A 26427-nucleotide genomic window follows, 5' to 3' on the forward strand; every position below is an offset into this window, starting at 1 on the left:
GAATTACTCATTTTTTATTTTTTATTTTTATCTTTATTATTTTCTTCCTTCTACTTACTTTGGGTTTAATTTACTCTTCCTTTTCCAGCATCTTAAAATGAAACTTTTGTAAACAGTTTTATCCCTGCCCTCTTTTCTAATTATTATTATTATTTCAGCACTAGGGATTGAACCCAGGGTTGCTTTACCACTGAGCTACACCCTGAACCCTTCTTACATTTTATTTTGAGACAGGGTCTCGCTACATTGTTCAGTCTGGTTTCAAACTGCTGATCCTCATGCTTCAGTCTCCTGAGTAGCTGGAATTACAGGTGTGTGCCATGGCACCTTGTAGGAAGGACAACTTTTTTTTAGTTTTCATTTATTTGGAGATTATTTTGCTTTCAGCCTTATAGGAAATTTTTGTTAAATATAGAACCCTAGGTTGGCAGTTTTTTGGGTTTTGCTTTGTTTTTTTGAGTTCTTTAAAGATGTCATTTCACTGAATTCTAACCTCTTTCGTTTCTGAGGAGAAGTCACTGATGTTTCTTTCTTATTCACAATGCATTCTTTTTTTTTTTTTTTTTTCCTGAATGCTTTCAAGATTTCCTCTTTATTTCTGGTCTTCAGCCATTTAACTATAATATTTACAGCTAGATGTATTTTTATTTGCATTTATCCTAGGTTCACTGAACTTGTTAATCTATAAAGTTAAGTTTTTCATCAAATTTGGAAAATTATCAGTCATTAGTTCTTCAAACACTTTTCTGCCCATCCTCTCACTCCTTTCCCTCTATGACATCAATGAATGTAAGTTAGACCTTTTCATATGTTCCCAAAATTCCCTGAGAATGTTCATTCCCCCACCATTTGAATAATTTCTATTATTATAGCTTCAATTTCACTCACTCTTTCTTCTGTCATCTTAATTTGTAGTAAAGACTATCTGATGAATTTTCTATCTCAGATATTGTAATTTTAATTCTAGACTTTTTATTATAGTTTCTCTGCTGAGATTTCCTATTTGTTAATTCATTATAAACATATTTTCCTTTACATCTTTGAATATTACTGCCAGTTCCAATAGGTATATCATCTTGAAGTTACTCATCATTCATTTCCTTCTCTCTAGAAGAAGGGTCTCATTTTCCTGCTTCTTTATATGACCTAATAATTTTGGATTGTATCCTGGATATTTTCTATGAAGAAATTCTGAAATCTGTTATGTTCCTCTGAACTGTATAGGAGATTTTTTTTTTCTTTTCTTTTCTTTTTGTTGTATGTTGGTAATGAAGATTGAACCTAAGGACATTCTATCAATGAGCTAAATCCCCAGTCATTTTTATTTTTTATTTTGAAATAGGCTTCTAACTAAGTTGCCCAGACTGGCCTCAAACTTGTGATCCTCCTACCTCGGCATCCAGAGTCACTGGGATTACAGGTGTGTACTACATTACCTGATTTGGGAGTTTTTATTTGTTTTACTTTTCTTTTGGGGATGCTGGAGATTGTATGGGGGATTCAATTCAGGGGCACTCTACAACTAAGTCACATCCCCATCCCTATTTTTTTGTATTTTCTTTAGAGATGGGGTCTCACTGAGTTACTTAGGGCCTCGCTAAATTGCTGAGGCTGGCTTTGAACTCCCAGCTAGGCCTCCTGAGCCGCTGGGATTATAGGCATGCGCCATCGCACCTGGCTTTGTTTATTTTACTTTTCTAAGAATGTGGTTAACTTGCCTGGGCTCAGACTCAAATTCTGTCTCACCTGTGGTAAGTGGCAGTTAGGATGACCAAATGTCCCATTTTCCCTGTACTGAGTTCTCCACAATATAAAACTGTGATAGTCTTGAGGCAACTCGGATGTGTTGGTCACTTACAGAAAAACATAAATTTCTATTTAGTCATTTTAGCCTCAGAAGGGCTACTTGTGATCCTACTAATATCAGGTAAAATATATGGTCAAAGATCAGCCAGATAATTCATATACAAAGTAGTCCTATCTAGCTTTCTCCTTTTCTCTAGCTTTTTTTTAGGATTCTTCCCTCACTTCTCAATGATGTGTTGCCATGGTTTTTAAGCCAGAAAGACTGTAGTTTTTCTATCCAGTTTTAGTCACTCAGTCTTCTCAGAGCACACTGCTTAAGATGGCCGGCATGGAGATTGGGCAGTCTGAATGAGGCAAAGTGGGTTTCCACATGGAGGGACAGACAGCATGGGATATCAGAGCCCCAACAGGGTAAGAACGGCCTTCAAGCAGGAAAACTGCCTGATTTGTAGTGCTGGAGTCTGAGAAGGGTGGAGAGAACTTCCAAGTTAAGGGACCGCTTACCAAGGAGAATCATAAGAGGAGCACAGCAAAGACATCTATGCAGTGGGGCAGTCTGGTGTTGTGTTTTAGAAACTGAACAGACCAAGCAGGATGACTGGCAGCATAAAGTCCAAATGGAGTGAAGAGAACTTCCATGTATGAGAGTGCTCCAATGCGAAGTGTCAGAATTTGAGTGGGGTTAAGAGGGCATCCATAGTAAAGGTACTCTTGTGTGTGGATGTCAGACAAAACAGCTGAAGAGTGTGTCCACAGAGTGGTGATCATAAGTGTGAGATGTCAGACCCAAATTAGGCAAGAGCACTGGTACTACGGAGATAGTAGTAGCAATAGATGATTGGCTGTATAAAGAAGGAAGGCTCAAATATGTAAATATAATGCAAAAAACAAGAGCCAGATTTTACCTTTATCAGAGATAAAAGTTAAAAATGTGGAAGCCTGTAGTACTATATTGGAGTTGGCAGTATTGGCATGAAGGGATATAAAATATAGATGTAAATGTATGTAAATGGATACACATCAATATCGTAGTCCCTCACCTTATTCCCTGGGAGCACCTGAGAACAGGGACACACTCCTACAGCTTCTAACACTCAGATACTAACTTTTAAATATCATTTTTTAACTTAAGGGAGCCAGGCTCCTTGGAGATGGCTAGTTCCAGGGAATTCCAGGGTTGGGGCAGAGAAAGTGCAAGATGAATATAATATTTTACTGTACCAGAAAGCAAGGAGGAGTTCACAGAATAAAGAAAATATCTTAGGAGGATACTTCAAAGTGTTTGTCCCCTCCAAATACCTATTAATTACAAAGGTAAAAGAGTAACCATACAACGGAGAAGACTGGTAGGCAAACTATTTGAGCGAAGCTACATGAGATCGTCCAATAATGGGACAAATGAAAATGATGTGCCACCTGATGATAAGCGGAACACAGAATCACATTTGTGATATTCCTGCCAAATATATGTAACATGAATCAAGCCATGAAGAACTAGACAAACTCCAATTGAGAGAGTTTACACAGCAACTGGCTTGTAATCCTCAAGTGTTGAGGTCAGAAAGTTTGAGGAACTGTTCGAGGTTGAAGGACAGTAAAGAGACATGCCAACCAAGTGCAATGTGTGAATCAGAACTGAACCTTCATTGTTGGAAAGTATTTGGAAAAATAGGTATTACCTCCTTTCGGGAAGTGGGGGCATGCCTACAATTTTGTCCAGGATAAGTTAGTCCTATCTATATAGTATTTAATGACTCCGTGATTTTGTTCCTGGGAATGCATCCTAAGGATACAAGCCTACTTGTGCAGAAACTTGCACATGCACACACTTACATACACAGAATGCTTATTGCAGCCTTATTTCTAGAAACAAAAAAGAAAAGAAAAACAACTGGAAATGACCTAAATAGCCATTAAGAAGACAATATTATAGAATTTCTGCAGTCATCCAAATGAATGATGTAGATCTAACTCAGGTAAAAGTCTATGATATATTTTTACAGGGAAAAAATATAAGACGAAAAAAAGATGTAAAAATATGTGTAATTTCATTCCATTTATCTGAAAAATGCACATTGGTTTTTACGTGTTTGGATAGCTGCAGAAAAATTCTAGAAGGCTAAACTGCAACGTTACTTCTGTAGAAGAGATGTTGAGTTGGAAGATAGAGAATGTTCTTTAATTTCCCACATATTCTGTTCTTTTGAATTGTTACAAGAAACATATACACTTTATGACTTTAGAAATAAATATTTAAAAAACAAAAAAAAGAACATTATAGAAACAGCTGGAGAGGACTGGCTAGGGTCTGGGGATTGAATGGTAATAATGCATCAGTATTGATTTCGTGGGTTTGATGGTTTTACTGTGGTTATGCAGGAGAAGGCAGGACATATACGTTCAAGTATTTGAAAGTGATAGGGATCATGTCAGCAAATTACTCTCAAAATTTCCGGAAAAAAATAGTTGTTTTTTTAGGTACCAATCTGCAACTTTTCTGTAAGTTTGATAGTGTTTTTAAGTTGAAAAAGCTAACTGTGAAACTTTCAACTTCACACTGAAAGGATTCTTAACAGGAAAAAAAACAAAGAAAGAAAGAAAACTAGTTCAAAGGTTTCACATGAGCAACCGTCATGTGGGAACATCTTTTAGTTAAACATAGCAAGATAGTTTTTAAGACGGTGACCTACAGGCAAAAGGTGCTGGTCTTTTGAACCTTTTAAACTGACAATGACATTTAAATAGCTCTCAATAATATTTGTTCAAGTGTCCTGTGTGTATTGCAAATAATACCAGAAGCAACTGAGTATAGCTTCTAAGATAAAAAGGAGATTCTGAGTAGCTTTACATTCACAACTTCAAAGAGACAGTAATACCATCTAAATTAGACCACATACATGTCCTTCTTGGGTATTGAAAAATACACTGGGATCCATCTCCCCCTTAAACTTAAAGGCCTTTATAAGAACATGAAGCCTATCCAAAGACAGTGGTGGACAGATGGTGAAGGAATTCCCAACCAAAGATCAGAAACTTGTTGCATATTCTTACATGCAACGAAAGTTTTATAATTTTTAATTTATCATTTTGGAATTTCTTTAAACTTAACCCCAAAATTAAAGACCACATAAGAGTTTCCATTTGATGGGGTCTACTTGGGTCTTTTTAATGTGTAGACAGTCAGCATAGCTTTAAAATATTTTCTGAAAGAATATTCTAGAAAGCTAAAGTAGAAAGGATCCCCATATGGGCTGGGGTTGTAGCTCAGCTGTAGAGCACTCGCCGAGTACATGTGAGGCACTGGATTTGATCCTCAGCAACACATAAAAATAAATAAAGTAAAGGTATTCTGTTTATTTACAACTAAAAAAATATTTTCTTAAAAAAAAAGGATCCTCATATTCACAAAGAAGATTACATTGTGGATACAGAGAAAGTAGGGTGATTGCTATCTGTATGGTTTTTTTTTTTTTTTTTTTTTTTTGCTGGGGAGTAATGAAAATGTTCTAAAATTATCTTAGTGATAATTGCAACATCTGTGAAAGTTATGATTCATTGAATTGTATACTTTAAATAAGTAAATTGTATAGTATATGAAATATCTCAATAAAACTGTCACAAAACAAACAACAGGATTCTTATAGTGCTATCGATAGATATAAAGTTCCCTGTACTGATGTGTGTATATATTTGATGCCCATAGGTTAATTTTGTTGAAATATAAATCTCATTGATCTTCTACATTACTCCTATTACCTGAACAGGTAAAGCATGTTCCTGCCTCGGGCCTTTGCATTTACCTTTCCCTCTAACTCTAATGCTCTCCCCTACTCCAGCATCCAACCAAAAAAAAAAAAAAAAAAAAAAATGCCACCTGGCTCACTTCTCTCTTCAAACAGGTGTCTGCTAAAAAGTCATATTATCCAACTAATTTTACCACATATCCTCTACCGTATCACATTATCCAAACAACTTTATCACATTGTCTTCTACTGTAGACATCCTATCCTTAAGTCACCCTACTCTGCCCCTATCTTTCCCCTTGTTTTAAAACTTCTTAATTATCACCACTTTTGTTTTTTAGACAGGTTCTTACACAATTGTTCAGGCTGGCCTCAAACTTGCAATCCTCTTGCCTCAGCCTCCTGAGTCACTAGGATAACAGGCCTGCACCACCATGCCCAACCACTGTTCATTTTCTAATGTCTCTCCCTACAAGAATGTAAATTCCCTGTGAACAGAGATGTTGTCTGTTATAACTGTATCTTCATCCCTCAAAAGAGTGTCCACTCATGATGGGCACTCAATAACATCTGTTAAATGCATGCATGAATTTTTACATCTTTACTGTTGATCCCTGTGAATGCTATGGATCAAGCAAGGTTTGGCAAACTATGGCTTGCGCCTGTTTTTGTACAGGCTGTGAACTAAAAATGGTTTTTATATTTTTAAATGGTTCAAAATAATCAGAAGAATGTATATTTTATGAAACTTGAACATTATATGAAATTTAAATTTCAGTGTCCATCAATAAGTTTTATTGAAACACAGCCAAAGCCATTCATTTACATACTGTCTGTGGCTGTTTGTGTACAACAGCAGAGTTGAGTAGTTGAAACAGAGGCTATGTGACCTGCAAAGCCTGAAATATTTATTATTTGGTCTTTTACAGAAAAAATGTGCAGAGTCCTGCTCTAAATTTGTTACTTCTAATAATGCACTGTCCAGTACAGTAGCCACTAACTACATGTGGGTATATAAGTTTAATTTTAAATTGATTAAAATTTAAAATTTGGTGTCTTGGTCTCACCAGCTACATTTCAAGCACTCAGCAGAACTCCAGTGGATACTGAACTTTACAGTACATATAAACAACATTTCCATCATCACACAAAGTTCTTCTAAACAGCATTGCTCTAAATTCTGGAACCTCTTGATGCTGCTTGAGAAACCACTGCAAAGTTACTTAAAACAGTTACTGGATTAGTACAGCATTATTCACAAGAGCCAAGATATGGAATTAACCTAAGCATCTATCATTGAATAAATGAATAAAGAAAATGTGGTAAATATACACAATGGAATACTATTCAGTCTTGCTGGGGATGTGACTCAGTGGTAGGGCGCTTGTTTGCCTAGCATGCATGAGGCCTTGGTTCCATCTCCAGCACCATTTAAAAAAAATCTAATATAACCAATAAGTAAATATAGTAAGGTCAAGGGAATACTATTCACCTTAAAAAGGAAATTGTGTCATTTGTGACAATGTGGATGAACCCAGAGGACATTATGTTAAGTGAAATAAGCCTAACAGGCAAATACTACATGATCTCACTTTACTTATTTGTGGAATCTAAAAGAATAAAACACATAGAAGTAGAGTAGTAGTTTCCAGAGGCTGAGGAGGGTGTAAAGATAGGGAGATGTTGGACAAAAATACAAAGTTTCAGTTTTACAGGAGGAATAAGTTTTTGAAACCTATTATATAGCAGGTTACTACAATTAATAATATATTAGAAATGCTAAGAGAGTAAACTTCAAATGTTTCACAACAAAAATATGTAGTAATATACTTAAAAATAAGAAGTAATTTTATGCTAATTAGCTTGATTTAATCATCCCACATTGTATACATATATTGAAACATCATATTGTATCTCCCAGATGTATAAAATTCTAATCTGTCAATTATAACATTAATAAAAACAAAAGACAAGCTAGAAATTAGAAAGTAAAAAAAAATAATAATAAAGTAACAATTCTGGATCAAGACAAAAGAAGAAAATCAAACTGTGTAAAACTTAAATATCAAACAAAACTTTAAAAACTATACCAGAAACAGCTTAACAATGACCATTTTCTATTCTTAATTTCAAAACCCTGCAATTGGAGTTTCAGGAAAAAGTTGTGATTTTTCATTAATGTAGTAATCAAAAGAAATAAAACATTTAGACAACACCTTTCACACCAAGCACTTTACAAATTTCACTGATTTAAAATTAATGTGAGGGCTGGGAATGTAGCTAAGTGGTAGAGCATTTGTATAGCATGTATGAAGCCTGGGTTTGTTTCCAAGGAAGGAAGAAAGGAAGGAAACAAACAAAGGAAGGAGGGAAAAATAAAGAGGGAAGGGTGGGAAGGAAGGAAGAAAGGTAGTTAGGTTGGTTGACTTTACAGAGGACAATCTACCACATAATGCCAAACATTTGGATAATTTTTTTTTTAAATGTACTTACATGTATGTGTATGAATATATACTAAATATCATGTTTTCATCAGGATTTTTTGGTGTTATTAGATACAACCATTTATTACCTCATTTAAAAGCCAAAATTGTAATACAGCAGAAAATCCTAGTTAACAATCATTCATAAAATATCATTTACCTTTCTGCTCTTCTTTTGATAGGATTTACCGTTTACTTAAACCATAAGTATTTTCTATTCACACTTCACCTTCTTGTAAAGGACATAATTATTCTATTACTGAGATAGGTGACAAATATGTTGGATAGTAAAGTTAAAAGTTACTTATTTTGTAGCATTCCACAATTATTAGATATTCCTAACTGTACTAGTGATCTTGAATTGGTTTCTATTAGTATTGAAACAAGCCTTTGTCACATTCTTACTGAAAGATGAAATTTCAAAATTTGTTTCCATCCCTTCACATTCTCTTTTAACTGATACTATACTGCATGATACCACCTAAAAAATTTCACTTGTTAGAAATTTAGATACCAGAGATTCTAACATTTCTAACATTTCATGGCTGCAGAATTAAAGGGGATGGTTTGCAAATAAAACTTGAACCTGGAACCAGCAGTAGACCAGTTGAGATTTTGTCAAAGCTCACATGTGAATATTTTACCTTTAGCTCTAATATAAATTATCTACTAATAAAATCAAATATTTATATTAGCAGCAACATTTGTGACCTCATTTCTACTCAAGTAATTAAAAATTTGCCTTTATTTCTGATACTATTAATTAATAATTACTATAAATACTAGCTAACAAAATTCTCTTAGCTTCAGAGATCAGATTTCTACTCTTTGGTCTGTTTTCCCCACAGAAAATGTAGACTCTAAAGGAAAACAAAAAGACAAATTTCAGAGAGAATCCTGTACTGAATTTGCCAGCTGCAGGCAGGGCTCAAGTCTGACAGGTGCCAGGAAGCTATCTCAGAATGCTGATTTTTTTTTTTTTTAATCTTCACAACAGTAAACTGACTCCCTTATCTCCATGTCTCTTTTTGTTTAAAAAAGTTTCTGAAATCTAAAATGTCCACTTTTATTTTTTCACTAAATCTTTGGAGACTGAGGCACTGTCAAGAATGTTTTCACTATTGCAACATTAATACATGGGACTATAAACAAGGCAGAAGAGTGTCAGCTACCATTTCTGAAAAGTTCTTTGCCTATTCTCTTTATTACCACCACAGATAATAATTCCTGGAATTCTATTACCATAAGAACAGCTCTGTAAAATGAAATTGATCCTTATAACTGATGATGTCAGAATATTAGAATTGGAAATCCCTATCTCTCACCATCTCAAAGTGGATCAAGGATCTAGGAATTAAACCAGAGAATCTCCATCTAATAGAAGAAAAAGTAGCCCTAATCTTCATCATGTGGGATTAGGCCCCAACTTCCTTAATAAGACTCCTATAGTGCAAGAATTAAAACCAAGAATCAGTAAATGGGATGGACTCAAACTAAAAAGTTTCTTCTCAAAAAAAAAAAAAAAAACAATCTGTGAGGTGAATAGAGAGCCTACATTTTGGGAGAAAATTTTTACCCCTCACACATCAGATAGAGCACTAATCTGTAGGGTATATAAAGAAATAAAAAAGCTAAACACCAGAAAAACAAATAACCCAATCAATAAATGGGCCAAGGACATGAACAGACACTTCTCAGAAGAGGATATTCAATCAATCAACAAATATATGAAAAAATGTTCATCATCCCTAGCAATCAGAGAAATGCAAATCAAAACTACTCTAAGATACCATCTCACTCCAATCAGAATGGCAGCTATTATGAAGACAAACAATAATAAGTGTTGGCGAGGATGTGGAGAAAAAGGCACACTCCTACATTGCTGGTGGGACTGCAAACTGGTGCAGCCGATATGGAAAACAGTATGGAGATTCCTTGGAAAATTGGGAATGGAACCTCCATTTGACCCAGCTATCCCTCTTCTCGGTCTATACCCAAAGGACTTAAAATCAGTAAGGGACACAGCCACATCTATGTTTATAGCTGTACAATTCACAATAGCTAAACTGTGGAACCAACCTAGATGCCCTTCAGTAGATGAATAAATTTAAAAATGTGGTATATATACACAATGGAATATTACTCAGCAATAAAAGAGAATAAAATCATGGCATTTGCAGATAAATGGATGTGGCTGGAGAAGATAATGCTAAGTGAAATGAGCCAATCCCAAAAAAACAAATGGCAAATGTTTTCTCTGATATAAGGTAACTGACTCATAATGGGGTAGGGAGAGGGAGCATGAGAGGAATAGATGACCTCTAGATAGGGCAGAGGGGTGGGAGGGGAAGGGAGGGGGCAGGGGATTAGCAATGATGGTGGAATGTGATGGACATCATTAACCAAAATACATGTATGAAGATATGAATTGGTGTGAACATGCTTTATATACAAACAGAGATATGAAAAATTGTGTTCTATATGTGTAATAAGAATTGTGATGCATTTTATTGTCATGTATTTAAAAATAAATGCAATTTTAAAAAAGAATATTATAATTGGAGTGAATATGTTAACTAGTTTTCCACTCCTTCTCCTGTACCTCATTCTTACATTTCCTTTAATTTCTCCTACTGTACAACCTCTGCTTAGATATTTCCAATGCAGAAGTTATTCTTTTCCACTTCATAGCAACTCTAGAGGATTTTTTTTAAGTTCTTTAAATGCAGCTGAAATGTCCACTTCAGGTCCTAGTACAGCTTTCTGAAAACACACAAGATATTACTGATGCCACCTTTTGGCTCCCTGACCATGGCGAGGGCTTTCTTTTGAACATGTTTTTGTTTGCATGTGGTCTTTCAAAAACATGACATCAAGTACTCAGCCTAGTAGTGCACGGAGATTTTTTTTTTTTTTAATCTTGTAGCATTGCTAAAAGATAACCAAATGTAATGGCATTTATTATTTCCCCATTTTAAAGACAAGATCCAAGACACACAGAATGACCATAAAAAGGGTCAAATCAAGTAATTGTGTAGGAATGGGATTCCTCTTGAGTTTCATTGTCGTTGCACAGAATATAAATTATGTTTTAAATGCCTTCCTACATAGATTGTAGATCTTAGAATACCAAAAATAGAAGAGATTTTAGATTCAGTTAATTTCAAATATCTCAGTTGACTAATTCTGTGTATTACTGTTGATTGAAGGGAAAGGAAGATTTTTTTTTTTAATGAAGAGCATGCTTTACGTGAGAGAAATCTCTCCAACCACAAAAATATTTTCTTCCCTACTTCCTTGGACTAAGATAAAAGGTTAAGAAATATTAATATTATTTGTATAAGGACACCAGATCAAATAGCCCACATTAGCCTTCCTGTTCTTCCTACCCTATCCTTGTATATAAAGCATTTCATTTTCCCTTGGATTAAGTGTCTAATGAGAAATTGTAGACTGTGGGGCATAGATGAATTGTTGACAACTGCAGCTCAAACAACAAACTCAATCTTTTTCCATGAGAAGTCAGTTACCCTAATATTGTAAAGTTCTGGTGTGTGTGTGTGTGTTTGTGTGTGTGTGTATGTGTATCATGTAGAGAGAAAAGGAAGAATGGGCATTTTATGTCAGTGTTACTCAAAAGAAAAAATGTTTGTGCTAAAATAATTGAATCCATCAAATTCAAATTAAGACTTTTTATTTTATAACTGTAAAATGTCTAGTTTTTGTTACAAAATAATTAGGGTCAAAATAGAATCTATAATTTAAAGTGTGCAATTGACCTAAATGTAAAAATTTAAACAATCAAGGGCTGGGGTTGTGGCTCAGTGGTAGAGTGCTCACCTAGCAAATGCGGGGCCCTGGGTTCAATCCTTAACACCACATAAAAATAAATAAATAAAGGTATTGTGTCCAACTACAACTAAAAAATAATTTAAAAATTTTAAACAATCAAACTTCTAGAGGAATACCTAAAAGGATATTTTCATGTCTTTGGGGCAGGCAAAGATTTCTTAAACAGGACACAAAAGCACTTAATCACAAAAGAAAAATAATTGATAAGTTAGTCAGTAAGATTAGGAATTCTATTATTCATCAAATATATTAATAAGCAAGTCATAGACTGGGAGAAAATACTTTCAATACACAACTGAAAAAGTATATGTCTCCAAAATGTATTTTTAAAATGCTTACAAAATCAATAAGAAAGGAGACAATCAATTAAAACAACATTGACAACAAAACTTAAATAACCAGAAAAGAATACATCCAAATGGCCAATAAACACAGGAAAAGATACTCAATGTCATTACTCATCAGGAAAATGCAAATTAAAATCACAAGGAAGTACCACTACATACCTACCACAGTGGTTAAAATTAAAAAGACGACAATAGTAAGTGTTGACAAGATAAGGACCAAATGGAACACTCAAGACATTGATAATGGAGGGAAACTGGTCCAACTACTTTGAAAACTACAGCAGTATGTATCAAAGTTGAACATATACCTACCTTTTGACCCAGAAATGCTAGTTCTAGATGTAGATTCAAGAGGCATGAATGTATATGTCCACCAAAAGACACATATAAGAATGTTTATACCATAGCTAAACACTAGAAACAATCAAATGTCCAACAGCAGAGAAATAATAAATTGTGGCACATTCACGTATTCAATAACAACACAGATGCATCTCAAAATCTGTTAAGGAAAAGAAGCCAGATGTTTAAAAAAAAAAGTACATACTTATCTAATTCCATTTATATGGAATTTAAGAAAACTAATCTATGATGATAGAAGTCTGAAGTGTTTAATTGGGAGCAAAAGGAGATATTAACAATAAATAGACACAAGGAATCCTTCTGGGAGATGGTCCATATCTTGATTTTGAAGATTGTATATAAGTTTAAAAAAATCAGTCCATATATGTTAAAACATACTTTATTGTAAATGTTATTAATTTTTAAAAAATCTATTGAGCACAAATGGTTCTATCACAGAATCTTTACTTTATCTGTACTAATCACCCACTGAATGGGCTCCATATAGCTTAAAAATTCTCATAGTGAGGACAGTGATTTATATGCTATGGTTTTATATAGTTTGAGTGTCCCTGAAGGGCCCATGTATTGGAAACTTGGTGCTCAAGGAAGTGGTACTGAGAGACAGTGGAACCTAGTAGAAGGTCCGTTCTTGAGTCATCAAGGGCACTGCCCTGAAAAGGGATTAAAGCAGTTTTCATGCAAGTCCTAGGTAGCTCTAGCCATACCCTCTGTCCCACTTTTGGTAGTTCTGGAGGGAGGATTATAAAAACGAGTAAGCCTGACCTCTCCCCTCTTTTCTGCTTCCTGGCTTGAGATGTGTTCACTTGCTCATATATGTACTCCTACCATGATGTGATACCACCTACTACCTTCCCAGAGGCTTAACCAATGGGGCTCCATAATCTTGAACTTTAACCCTCCAAACTGTGAGCTAAATAAACCTCTTTTCTTCACAACGTAGCCTGCCTTGTGTATTTCATTATAGTAATACAAAATTAACTTATACATGTCATGTGGTAATTTAATATAAAGATATTTTCAGTGATAGTTAATTCCAGAATCTCCCTGAGAATTGGAATTTCAAAATCTGTTTTTATTTTACTCTTTTTTTCCCAATACCCTTATAACTACAGAAGTATGTATGCCACTTATCTATAGAAAACAAAACAAAACAAATAAACTAAAAACCTCTTGATCCACATTTCCCTCCAACAGCAGCCCCATTAATTTGTTCACCTTATAGCTGAATTTCTGGGGGAAAACAGTCCATTATCAACATTTCTACTTCCTCTATTCCCATTTCTGTTTTAACCACTTTAATTTGGTTTCTTAACCATCACTCCACAGAAACCACTTTTGTCAAGGTCACTACAAAGTCTTTTGTGGCCAAAACCAGCCCACACTTTTGGTCCTCATCTTGCTTAATTTTTCAGTCAAGTTCAACATAACTGACCACTTACTTCTTAATGAATATCCTTTCTTGAATTCTGTTACACCACACTCTCCTGGTTTCCCCACTGTCTCACTGATTGCTTTCTCTTTTGCTATTCTGCCTCCTGTACCTGACCAAATGTGGAATTTCTCAGGGCTCTAGCTTGATCCCGCTCTCTTTAAGTGATTTCCATTCATTCTCTTGGTTTAAAATATCTTCTATGTGGGCTGGGGTTGTGGTTCAGTGGTGCCTAGCATGTGTGAGGCACTGGGTTTGATCCCTGGCACCCCATAAAAATAAACAAATAAAATAAAGGTATTTTATTACAACTAAAAAAATTTTTTTTCTTAAATATCATCTATGTGCTGAGGATGACCAAATTCCTAAATCTAACCTCTTTCCTTTAGAAGTCACCAACCCTTCCCTCTAACATTAGTCCCCATATTAGTGTTCTTTTTATTTCCTTCATAGCACTTAGCATAATTTTAATTAATACAGTTATTACTCATTTTTGTGTCTATCTTCCTTACTTAACTAAATTCCACTAGGACCAATGCTTATTCATCACTGTATTTCCTATATTTTGCATATATGGCACAAAAAGACATTCAATAAATATTTTAAAATAAAGAATGCATAAAGCTTTCTGACTTTTTGAATTATACTGTGTAATAAATGTTGTAGTACAAAATTAGTCAAAATTAAATATCATAAAGCTTTCATTGTTAAACTACCTTTGAAAATATAAACAATAAAAACCATGTGCTAAACCCACATATGAAGATGATCCATCACTGATGCCACATGTACTGAGTGTTGATAGGTTTCACTGATACTGTTCAAACCATGGGCAATGCTTATCAAACTTTAATGTGCACAAAAATTCCCTAGGGATAGTTTTAAAATGCAAATTCAGTACGTCTTGTCTGAGTTTTTGCATTTGCAACAATTGTTAGGTTAGTGTTACAATTGATGCTGATGCTACTGTCCACAGGCCGTATTTAGATTAGCAAAGCTCTAAAGAATACTAACAAAGGACTTTTGAACTAAACTGAACATTTGCTGGACCCTAACTTCATGTCTAATATTATTCTAGGTGATTTCATATACATTATCTTATTTAAACTGTGACTAGTCTCTTGTAGTATAGGAAACTCTTATTTACCCAAAACAGTGGTTCTCAACTTTACCAAGACCCATCTTTTAGAAAACAGTATCTTATGTTTTACTATTGTGAAATAAATATTGCCTACCAACACATGTCCATTTTCTTTAAAAAAAAATAAGGCCCCAATTATAAAGATGAAATGAATGAAAATCAAATAATAAAACATACATATTTCAAAATATAAATTTATCAGCACAATTATTTTAGAAGACAGAATAAGACAGTTGATCATGATTTAAAAAGAAATTTTATGCCCTTCTTATTTATTTCTAGGATGAGGGGAGGATAACATTTTTTGCTTTCTTATGTGACCCTCTTTGAAAATGTGCAGTATGAATTCCTCAAAAATAAAATTTTTACCCTTCAAAGGAAAAAAAATGAATAAGACAGTTGAATGTATCTGTTGAATAACTGTGAATGAAATATCCAAATGCAGAAGTATACAAATTGCACCAACAATGGTAAAAGTATTGGTTCTGGCTGGGCATGGTCTGCCTGTAATCCCAGGGACTTAAGAGGCTGAAGAAGGAGGATCACAAGTTCAAGGCCAGCCTCAGCAAGACCCTGTCTCAAAATAAAAAATAAAAAGGGCTGGGGATGTAGCTCAGTGGTAATGAACCTTAGGGTTCAATCCCCATTACCAAAAATAATAATAATAAAAATAATAAAGTATTGGTTCTGAACTAAACAAACAGAAGTACATAAATAAATCACCCTCCTTCAATTTACCTACCTGGTAGTTCAAATCCTAGACAAATTAGAGTTTACTAAAACCATGCAAAAATGCTTCATGTTTAGGGGCTGGGGTTGTGGCTCAGTGGTAGATTGATTGCTGGCATGCGTGAAGACATGAGTTGGATCAGAGCAAGAGTCTAGTAGTCATCACACTCAAAATGTCACTAAGTTTCAGCAAAGGAACAAATCTTCCTAGGATGAGGGGTGGCTTTCTAAAGGAGATGGTATTTGGGATAGTCCATAATGAATGGGTGAAAATTTCAATTGGCTATTAACATTGGGAAGCCAGGGGATTAAATTGATTTGAAGAGTAAATTAGTTCATTTTTGGATTTGTTAAAATGGAAGAACAGGATTAGAAAAATATGAAGTCGGTGTTCAAGGAACCACAACTAGTTTAGAATAACAACACTGAGGATGAGGGATTCAGCTGGAACAGTTTCTAAAGGCTACACTGTGGAGCATCTTCAATGCTCAACTAAAGAATACTTAAAATAGGCTTTGAGTAGGGGATTAACTTGATATTTATGTGGATCATTCTGGCACCAATACTCAAAATAAATCAAGAGAGGAAAGCCTAGATAAGGTTACCAGTAGGAAAACAAAACAAAACAAAAAACATGCAATGGTCTGAATCAGCAGACCATTCTATGGAACTCTAGGATTCCAGAGGGTTACCACAGGTGCTGATCTTTGGCAGAGGAAATGCAAGCCTATCGATAGTCTCTTGCTTCCTCCCCTCTCTCTCTGGAACACCACACATGCATCTGTGCCGTATAAGATTCTGGTGTAAGAGAGTGTTTCGTTGCTAAAAACACATTTTGTTTTGTTTTTGTGTCTAATCCTAATTCTTGTTTAATTATGATGTCCTCAAAGCCATCATACAATCAACAAGTATCATGGAATATAATAGTAGCTATAAGTTCTATAGACACTAGATGAATTTTTAATATCAACTGGTTCAATCATTATTTGTCCTACTGTATAGACTATATCTTCCTCCCCAAATCAGATTTAAAATTTCTAGCTATTTAGGTTTGGGGCAATTAGGATATTATGTCATTGATGTTTGCAACGGTTATCTGCGGAATCCTTTGAGAAACTCCAAATTCCTTTCAATGAGATGTGCATACCATGCTGTTGGCTTGGCATAGTTGGAAGCTATGTACTTGCTTGGGAATTCTGGTTTCTTAATTCTACTAATTTGAGTTTTATATACATTATCCCACTTAATCTTTATTTTATTTTATTTTTTTAATGCGGTGCTGAGGATCAAACCCAGTGCCTCACACATGCCAGGCAAGTGTTCTATCACTGAGCCACAGCCTCAGCCCCCACTTAATCTTTATAGAAGCTACAACATTTACAAATTATCACATATTACTATGTTCTTTCAGGGTGATTCACAAATAGTCAAAAACAGCTGGTTACATTCGTAAATGCCAAGAGTCTATTTTATAGTGAATTTTTGTTTGTCAGATTTACAATTTTATTTCTATAATGCATGAAAAATGTTAAAATGCTATCTCATCCTAATTCTTTCATCTACTCACAAAAATATTCTCATTAATTCTGGGGGGTTTTGCTTTACAGTAGCAAGCAGAAGTGTGTTGATTAGGATGTTTCATAAATCCTTTTGTTCTGCTAAAATGACTTGCAAACTAAAAAATGTAATGGACCAGTAGTTTATACCAGTTATGAATAATTTCTCTCTCTCTTAGCCCCCTTGAATTTATTGGCACATCATTACTTTAGACAAATATTTCTTGTAAGCTACTGGCCCATCTATTTCTCAAACTTTGAAAGGTATAGCATAATATCTACAGTACCAAAATGGAGCTAAGAGGATTCATGTAACAAAAGTTGTTGTTTAGCTCTAGGGATCAGAGATTTAATTTCATTGAGTCATACATTCTGTCAAACTTGCTGAATCTTAGCCATGCTGACTTTCAAAGACTGTTTAGCAGGAAAGTGACAGTTTTGATACCAGTAGTTTAAAACCTTTATAGAAGAGGCATTTTGTTTTTTCAAATGAAATCTTAAATGGATTTACCATAAATAAACAGATAAAGCATATAATATACATAATAACTATTAAAAAGTCAAACTATGAGAACAAAAAGACTTTAAATAAACAAAAACTAGAAAGTTTGAGTTATGGATGAAAACTGCAGCTATATCCATCAGTTTCAGGGATGGGTGTATAGCTCAGCATGAGAGTACTTGCCTAGCATGCATGAGGCCCTAGGTTCAATCCCCAGCACCACACAAAAAAGGTTTAGATTTATCCATCAGTTTCAACACATTTATCAGTTCTGTATTTTGTCTTATTTGCAAATATGGAACAAATTGAAGATGCACACATATAAAAAAATTTACCACTTAAAAGTGCTTCACCTGGGCTGGGGTTGTAGTGGTATAGTAGAGCTCTTGCCTAGCATGTGTGAGGCACTGGGTTTTATTCTCAACACCCCATATAAATAAATAAAATAAAGGTCCATTGACAACTTAAAAAAATATTTTTCTTAAAAAGTGCTTCACCTTATTATTTCAGAATTCTTTTGTGTGTGTGATGCTGGGGATCAAATCATGCATGCTGGGCAAGTGCTCTGAAATTAAGCCACATCCCAGGCCCAGAATAATTTTTAATTAAACAATTTTCAGACATGTGGGGAAAAAAGGTAAGTAAACTTTGAAAGTTGAATTACTGAAGATATTTAACATACATAATTCTGAATGAATATTGAACACAAAAATCAGATAAGAACTCAACCCTATAATAAATACTTAAAAGATTTATAATATATATAATCAAGATGTTCTTGTTTGTGAGCAAGTGATTATACTGATAATAAAAGCATGTTCCAAGCACCTGAATTGAGCTTTTACTGAGCTAGATTATTACATATAAGAAACAGGAGAATTGGTAGTATTCTTAGTTAAATTATTTTATATGAGCAAATATACACAAGAGAGAGAAGAGCAGTAAGAATCCACAATCTTACTCAAGCCACATTTATAAAATTTTACTCTTTCCAGAGTTGGCAAAAAAAAGTCCTATTTTAAGGTCAGAAGATAAATTTATACATTGATAGTTTTCAATGCATTAAAATGAAAATGTCATGTGAAAATCAACTGAAAATTTAAATCAAGTTAGGCTCTAAAGCACATCTGTGAGACGAGTTACCGTGTATACAGGCATATAATCAACTATTAATGAGTGTAAGAAGTTGAGGTCAACTGATTGTTGATTACAGAGATAAAGACAGATGACAGCAAAAAGGATTAGTTGTTAAATATTATCAAAATTTATTTCAGTTTTCAGACAGGAAGAAATTAATTTCTATTAGTAATGTACCTCCATATCTATAAGCAATGTTTATAGGTAGGTGAGGGTGATATTTTGTTCATTTCCTCAGATTCTGTATGACTACTTTGACAGGAAATTACTCTGATATACCAAAAATTAATATTCTCTCAAATAGACATCACTTCTCACATGAACTGCTAATCCCTAACCATTCATCCCTAACCTCATGTGACTTGTAGAAGTCAAAATGCAGGAGCAGGGGCTGGAGTTGTGGCTCAGCAGTAGAGTACTTGCCTCACACATGTGAGGCACTGGTTCAATCTCAGCACCACATAAAAATAAGTAAATAAAATAAAAGTCCATCAACAACTAAAAAAATAAATTAAAAAATGCAGGAGTACTTAAAATATGGTTGAGTGCCCCAGGGCTTAATTCCCCAGTACACACCCCCTATCTGGCCAAAAAGTTTCAGATTTTGGATTAGAGATGCTCAACCTGTAATGTATTTAAAAAGTATCCCTGGAAAACTTGATGCTGATTTTGTGGGCCATCTATATCTTACTAATTTATTTTAATGAATTAATATGTGATCCTTAAATCTGCTTATGTAAATTTAATAACTGATATTTGGTTTTAAGTGACAATGTAGTAAAAAAATTAGTAACATTTTTATTTTTAAGCTTTTTACAGTTATCTTATTTAAGTACTTTAAAAAATTACTGAGTATGTGATAAAAAATCTCTAGCACCGATATCCTATTCACAAAAAAATTATTTAGAGAAAATGCATCATGATAAACATAATGAAAATTATTTTACAGCTTTATTTTCCTAATTGAATGCAACAAACTCTGAGGGATCTTCTATGCACCAGCAACTGTCCCTGGCACTGAGCATACAAAAATAAAACAGTCCCTGCCCTCCTTCCAGAAGCCTAAAGACCAGAGGAAAAACAAATGCTTAAATCAATAAATAATTTTAATACAATGTGGTAGAGGTAGACACAGAAGGGAGAGGCTCTCGGGGCTGTGGTTGTGACTCAGTGGTAGGGCGCTTGCCTAGCATGCGTGAGGCACTGGGTTCGATCCTCAGCACCACATACAAATAAAATGAAGATACTGTGTCCACCTAAAACTAAAATAAATAAATATTTTTAAAAAAAGAAGGGAGAGGCTCTTAACCTAAGTGAAGGGAGATGAGGGACTGGATAGAAGGCACAGGGGAAATCATCATAAGAAGGACATCATGATAATGCCTGAGCAGAATCTTGAAAGATGTGCAGGCACTACCAGATAGAGAATGGGGTGAAAATATCAACAAGTCATAAAAGTGTGAAATAGCGTATTAAATCATAGGAAACACAAATCGAAATTTTGAAAAATTGTGTTCTACCAGCACCTCATGGCCTTATGTGATTGTGGTTCCATAAAACTTTTATGGTTATAGTAGGGGGCAAGTAAACACCATTTGCAGGCTATATCCATCTATAACATGGAAAGGGACCTGAAAATGAAAAATGTCTACCACAAAAATCTATGTGTCAAAAGCAGAAGCTAATAACAAGAGAGAGAGAAAATAAAACTGCACAATAACCTAGAAACATTTAGTGTAGGGTTATTCAGTTCTACATAGTTTAAAACTCCCTGTGAGAACAAACTGCATAACAATACATTCTTAATAGATGAAGGACCTAGAGTCACTGAGATAATGTCATTTGTTATGGACCTTGTTTATAAGGCAGAAGGCTGTACAATAAATATACTCAGAAAGATCCAATATTATTAAAATAAAATCTACCAAGAAAGCTACCAATCATTACCTGTGAAAGTCATCCTGTGGGCCATATCATTTCCCAATCATACCAAATATAAGAGATTATAACACAAATATTAAAATTTAGAGATACATAAAGAGTCTTTGGATAGAAAATATTTAGGGTCACATATTGTGAGAAAAGAAAAAGGCTATCAAGCCTGGTTTATTACATGCATTAACTCTTTTCATTTTTACATGACAAGATTTCTATTTCAAAAGCTTATTTCATCCAATATCTTCAAACATAAAAAGTTTCAATAAAAATAAATGTCTGGGGCTGGGGTTGTGGCTCAGTGATATAGCGCTTGCCTGGCATGGGTGAGGCAATGAGTTCAATTCTCAGCACCACATATAAATAAATAAAATAAAGGTCCATTGACAACTAAAAAATATTTTTAAATAAATAAATAAATTTCTGTTGATGAAGTAAAATATTAATTAATGAAAAGCTATTTTATATACTAAAAGAATGGACCATATAGTCTTACACTTTACGATAAACTACAGTATATTAATTCAACCCTCAAATTAGGCAGAAAATAAAGGTAATCCATAAAATACTCTACTTCCTTACATCGCCAAGAAAGGTATGTGCTATAGGTCAAATGCTATTCTTAGACTGAACCCAAAATATCAAGATATAAAAATATTTAAATGTCAAAAACATGAGACAGATTAGTCAATCTTGGGTGACTATAGTGAAACTAGATGCTTTACTACATCAACTACTCTGTTCTCAAGGACCTGCTGTTAGAATAGCTAAACACATCATCATATTTTATTTTTTTATTAAATGTTTAAGTTTTTGCAGTAAGCATACTATACACCATCTATGTCTATGGACCTATAGATTTAATCTAAAGTCATCTAAATTCATAACCTTTTAAAACCACTGATCCATATTCTCTTTTTTCACTTACAGTCTATATATTCTGAATTAAATTTTACACATTCCTTTCCTCTTCAGAAAATCTTTATCAGGTTTACCTAAAAGTCTGCTAGGACACCAGTATCCTAAAACACACCATGTAGTTTAGGTTCTTTATTTCACATTGAATAAATGAATTCAGCAATAACATTTATAGAGAAACACTCCAGTTTCTATGGATTTACACAATTTTATATATTTATTCTTGATAAATGATATGATTAAAACTAGGAAAAACTGTAGTGGAGTACTGATTTATAACTTCACAAAAACAAATTAATTATTTGTAATAATTAAAGCATGAGAGCTTTTAAAATTCTTTTTCCCATAGAATACAGCAACCCAACTTTTTTTTTTTTAACTGTTCTTGGCCAATGAAACCTTTACATGCTAAAATTACACTTCATAAACCATTATTTAAATGTTCATAGTGCAAAAGTTTTTAAGTAATTTTCTAAACCCTGATATCAAAAATTAAAAGCATAAAGATTTTCACAAGAAAACATTTGAAGCATTATTCCATAATGATTATTTAAGAGTTTTTATTTAATAAATAATTCTGTTCATTGAATTATATCATTTGGCATTTGTTTAGAGAAAAAATGTTTATGTGGACCAAGGCAGTAAAAAAGTTTCATAAGCAAATCCATGTACTGGATTTGATGACTTAGGACTGTATTATTACATTTAATCATATTGTGAAACAAAGCTTTACCATATTTATCTATGTCCCAAACTATATAATCATATTTTCATAATTTCACATGCTCTAGAATAAAGCTGCCAAAGATCAAGGTTCATTATCAATAAGAGATCCTTTGATTATTACGAAGAAAATATCCATGATGCTCATATTTACTCATATAACTTTCAATTAGTTGTGTCAATATTTCAGTTTTAAACAGAATAAATACTTTTTAAAATTCTCCTTTTCTAAATAAGCCTCTTCCCCCAAGTTGAGACACATCTGCCACTTTCAAACTTTTGGTGAAAAGACTATTGAAGAGTCTACAATAGCAGTGTGTAATTTTCGTTACCCCAAGGAAGTACTTACTATTTTTTTTTTAAGCAGGAAGGATACTTTTATGACTTCCAAGTCAATTCAAATGAAACTCTTATTGTGAACCTGATTTGTGCTTTGGGTAAAATAAGGGTTCATTAGAAGATAGAATTCCAAATAAACTTCAAGTGACAATAACTTTAAAATGGACCTTTTCCATATAACAGAAGAAAAAAGTAGTCTCTGTATTCAGAACAAGTCACTCCGATCAGCCTAATTACAATGGACATTGAGACCAAGGACGAAGAAGAAACGTCCCAAAGCTCTATTCTACCCCAGGTCTGTTGCTAATTCAGGGACGACCCATAAATGTTCTTCCTCTGCAAACTTAGCACTGACCCCTCGAGTCTGACAACCCATAAGAAACAAATGCGGAGAAGTTATAACTTTTCAAAGTTGGGGGAGGGAATGTATGAGAACTGACACGCTTTGCCCTCTGAAATACTTCACATTTACTTTTGACAAAATAAATAACTGGAAGCAAAACCGAGATTCAGAAGGAACTTTGCCGCGTGCACCCGCAGAGCTCCTCAAAGACCCTTCAAGAAAAGTGTGCTGGGGGCTCACCTTCCATGTCGCCGCCGGGCTCCGCTGGTCTGGAGCAGCCGCTCTCGCTGCCCGGCCGCTCCACGTGCTCCTGCCGTCGCCGGGACGCAGCACGCAGCTGGCGGGAGATTCCTGACTCGGGGAGTCCCCGGGATCTGGCCGCCGCGTCGGCGCAGATTGAAGGGGCCCCCGGAGCCAGCGACCCAGTCGGTGGTGCGCTGGGTTACAGCGGCGCTGGCTGGCGGTGACTTTAAAGGACGCTCGAGTTCACCGCCGAGCGCCGTAGGTTTCCGCACCTTCAGCCGGTTTTGAACGACAAACTTGAGGAACCCCGATAGCATGGAAGTAGCGCATCTGTGAATGTCTCAGAACGTCTATTTTTGAAGGATAACGGACGAGAGAGTAAAGTCACATGGAGAGGGTGTCTGCTTTGCTTTCTTAGCCAGCTCAAGTTCACAGAGGTTGTGTTTTAAATTGAAAGACCCAAATTTATTTATTTATTTTTGTCTAGATGCAGGGATGATAGCTTAAAAAAAACCCTCACTGAGAACTTTGTTTTCCTTTCTGGGAACTATTTGGTTTGTTTGCCATTACTCATAAAATACTTATACATATTTATTTTCTACTATCCTGCCTCCTCCTAAATAGGACACTTTCAAAAATACATATATAATGTATCAGAAAACTAAGTAAAGAAAGTGAAGAGGGAGTGGTGAGATAGTAAAACTAACTGAAAGATGTTAGTTCACAGAGATACCATTCAATATTTTTCCCCAACATCCTCCCCACTTTATAGATATAAAGCATATATCTGACTGTAGGGAGAAGAAAAGGGAAGTTTCCTTTTTCCTTTTCCTCTCCCTTAGAGTAGTAATGTGTTCCACTGTTGCATATTAAGAATGCCTTTATGGAAAATAATAAAACTTTAAAAATAAAAGGTAACTTTAACCACTCACCAAGATCTTAAGGGACATTATTTAGGTGAGTACTAACAATGATCCCCAATGTGTTGAGTGGACAATATACAAATGATTCCACTGCCATCCTTGGTAGAAAATCATATTGTTGCAATATACAAATATATTTGAGGGCTGGGGTTGTGGCTCAGAGGTAGAGCCTTGCCTACCATGCGTAAGGCACTGGGTTCAATCCTCAGCATCACATAAAAATAAAATAAGGATATTGTGTCCACCTATAACTAAAAAATAAATATTAAAAATATATTTGAGACTTAAAGTTGAGGATTTTTACATTAGCTAACCATATCAAAAGAAACTCATGTTTAGGAGTTAAAATATACATACTGTATGCTTATGAATTTGTTTAAATAGCCCCTTGGTATAGATGGTCTGCACTATTTATATATTTTTAATTTTTTAAAACTAAGCATCTAACTTGTACTTGCTTTAAGATCACAGCATCACAGTAGCATCTCTATAGTTATGAGTTGGAGTTCTGCAGGATAATATCAATTTCAGAGAAATACTCTAAACACTAGGTTTAATTTTAGTACTGAAAGGGGAAATTTGTTGTTTGTTAGTTTCTAAAAGCAAAAAATAGCACATCAAAATTAGCAGAAGAGGAACTGTAAACTTTCACAGGGATGGTGTCAGGATGAATTGTTATTTGGTTATTAAAAAGTTACAAAGAAACTTTTATTATCATCTATAACAGTGTTCTTGCTATCTAACAATGGAATGCACGGCTACTCTGTAAACATTTAGTTAAGTATTGAGTATTTTAGACTATACAGTATATTTAAAGGATAAAAAATGGATAAAATAATTTATGTAGCTACTGCATCCTCAAGGTGGAGCATAAATCCCACTCTTTAAGTGTAGCCTGCACATAGTGTCTTCTTTCCAAAAATAACAGAAAGGGGAAAGGGAGTAACTTTAAAAAAAAAAAAAAACATTTTTAGTTGTAGGTGGATACAATACCTTTATTTTATTTTTATGTGGTGCTAAGGATCAAACCCAGTGCCTCACACATGCTAGGCAAGCGCTCTACCTCTGAGCCATAACCCCAGCCCAGGGGGTAATTTTTTAGTGGAAAAAACTGACAAAACCCTACCTTTGCCAGGCAATCAAGGTTAACATCAACAGTGGTAAGGCAGGTTACAGTATGTATCCTTGATAAGATGTAATGTCACATAATTTTACCTCTGTGGTCTTCCTCTCAAAACCCCACAATCCTAGTCTAATAAGAAAAACATCAGACAATTTCTAATAGAGGCTTTCTACAAAATACTTGATCACTTAAGTCCAGGTCAAGGTCATCAAAAACAAGAAAAGTCTGAGAAACTGTCAGAGCAAAGGAAAATCTAAGGGGACATGACACTGAATGTAGTGTGAGATCCTGAATGGGCCCCTGGATCAGAAACACTGAGGTTAAAAACTAAGGATATCTGAATCAACCATAAACTTCAGTTAATAGTAATGTATTGATTTATTGTGTGGAAATATACTATACTAATGGAAGATGTCAAATAACAGGAAAAACTGGGTGAGGATACATGAAAATCCTACACTATCTTTGCAATTTTTCAGTAAATGGAAAACCTCTAAAATAAGTTTATTTTAAAAGAGTGGATGGGTACTTTCAACAGACAACTAGCACACATTTGAAGAAGACTTAGCAGAGCCACCCTGTATTGCATGGATATCACAAGATCAATTACTTTATGGTAAGTGGCAAGTCAGTAAAACACTGTGGATATATAATGTTTGATTAAAACTGGAATGACAAACTTCTAGGGAACCGAATACCTAAATTTGTCTTCATCATCATCACCTTAAAAAGGGAACAGTTGAGACTAAACCATGAATCTAGACACGGCAACTGACAATGGGTGGATCT

At 34.5% G+C, this 26427-nt stretch overlaps 1 protein-coding gene across 1 annotated transcript in view; it reads right to left on the bottom strand.

Annotated features, from left to right (window-relative positions):
* The window catches only part of Ikzf3 (IKAROS family zinc finger 3), a 91053-nt gene extending 67049 nt beyond the window's left edge, over positions 1–24004 (bottom strand). Inside the window, exon 1 of the mRNA XM_027923143.3 lies at positions 23590–24004. Coding sequence (XP_027778944.1) covers positions 23590–23596 — 7 coding nt within the window. The 5' untranslated portion in view covers positions 23597–24004. The remainder of the gene's footprint in view (positions 1–23589) is intronic.
* Positions 24005–26427: the final 2423 nt, after the last annotated feature.

Source organism: Marmota flaviventris, chromosome 17, assembly GCF_047511675.1.
Source record: "Marmota flaviventris isolate mMarFla1 chromosome 17, mMarFla1.hap1, whole genome shotgun sequence".
In the NCBI taxonomy this organism is placed as follows: domain Eukaryota; kingdom Metazoa; phylum Chordata; class Mammalia; order Rodentia; family Sciuridae; genus Marmota; species Marmota flaviventris.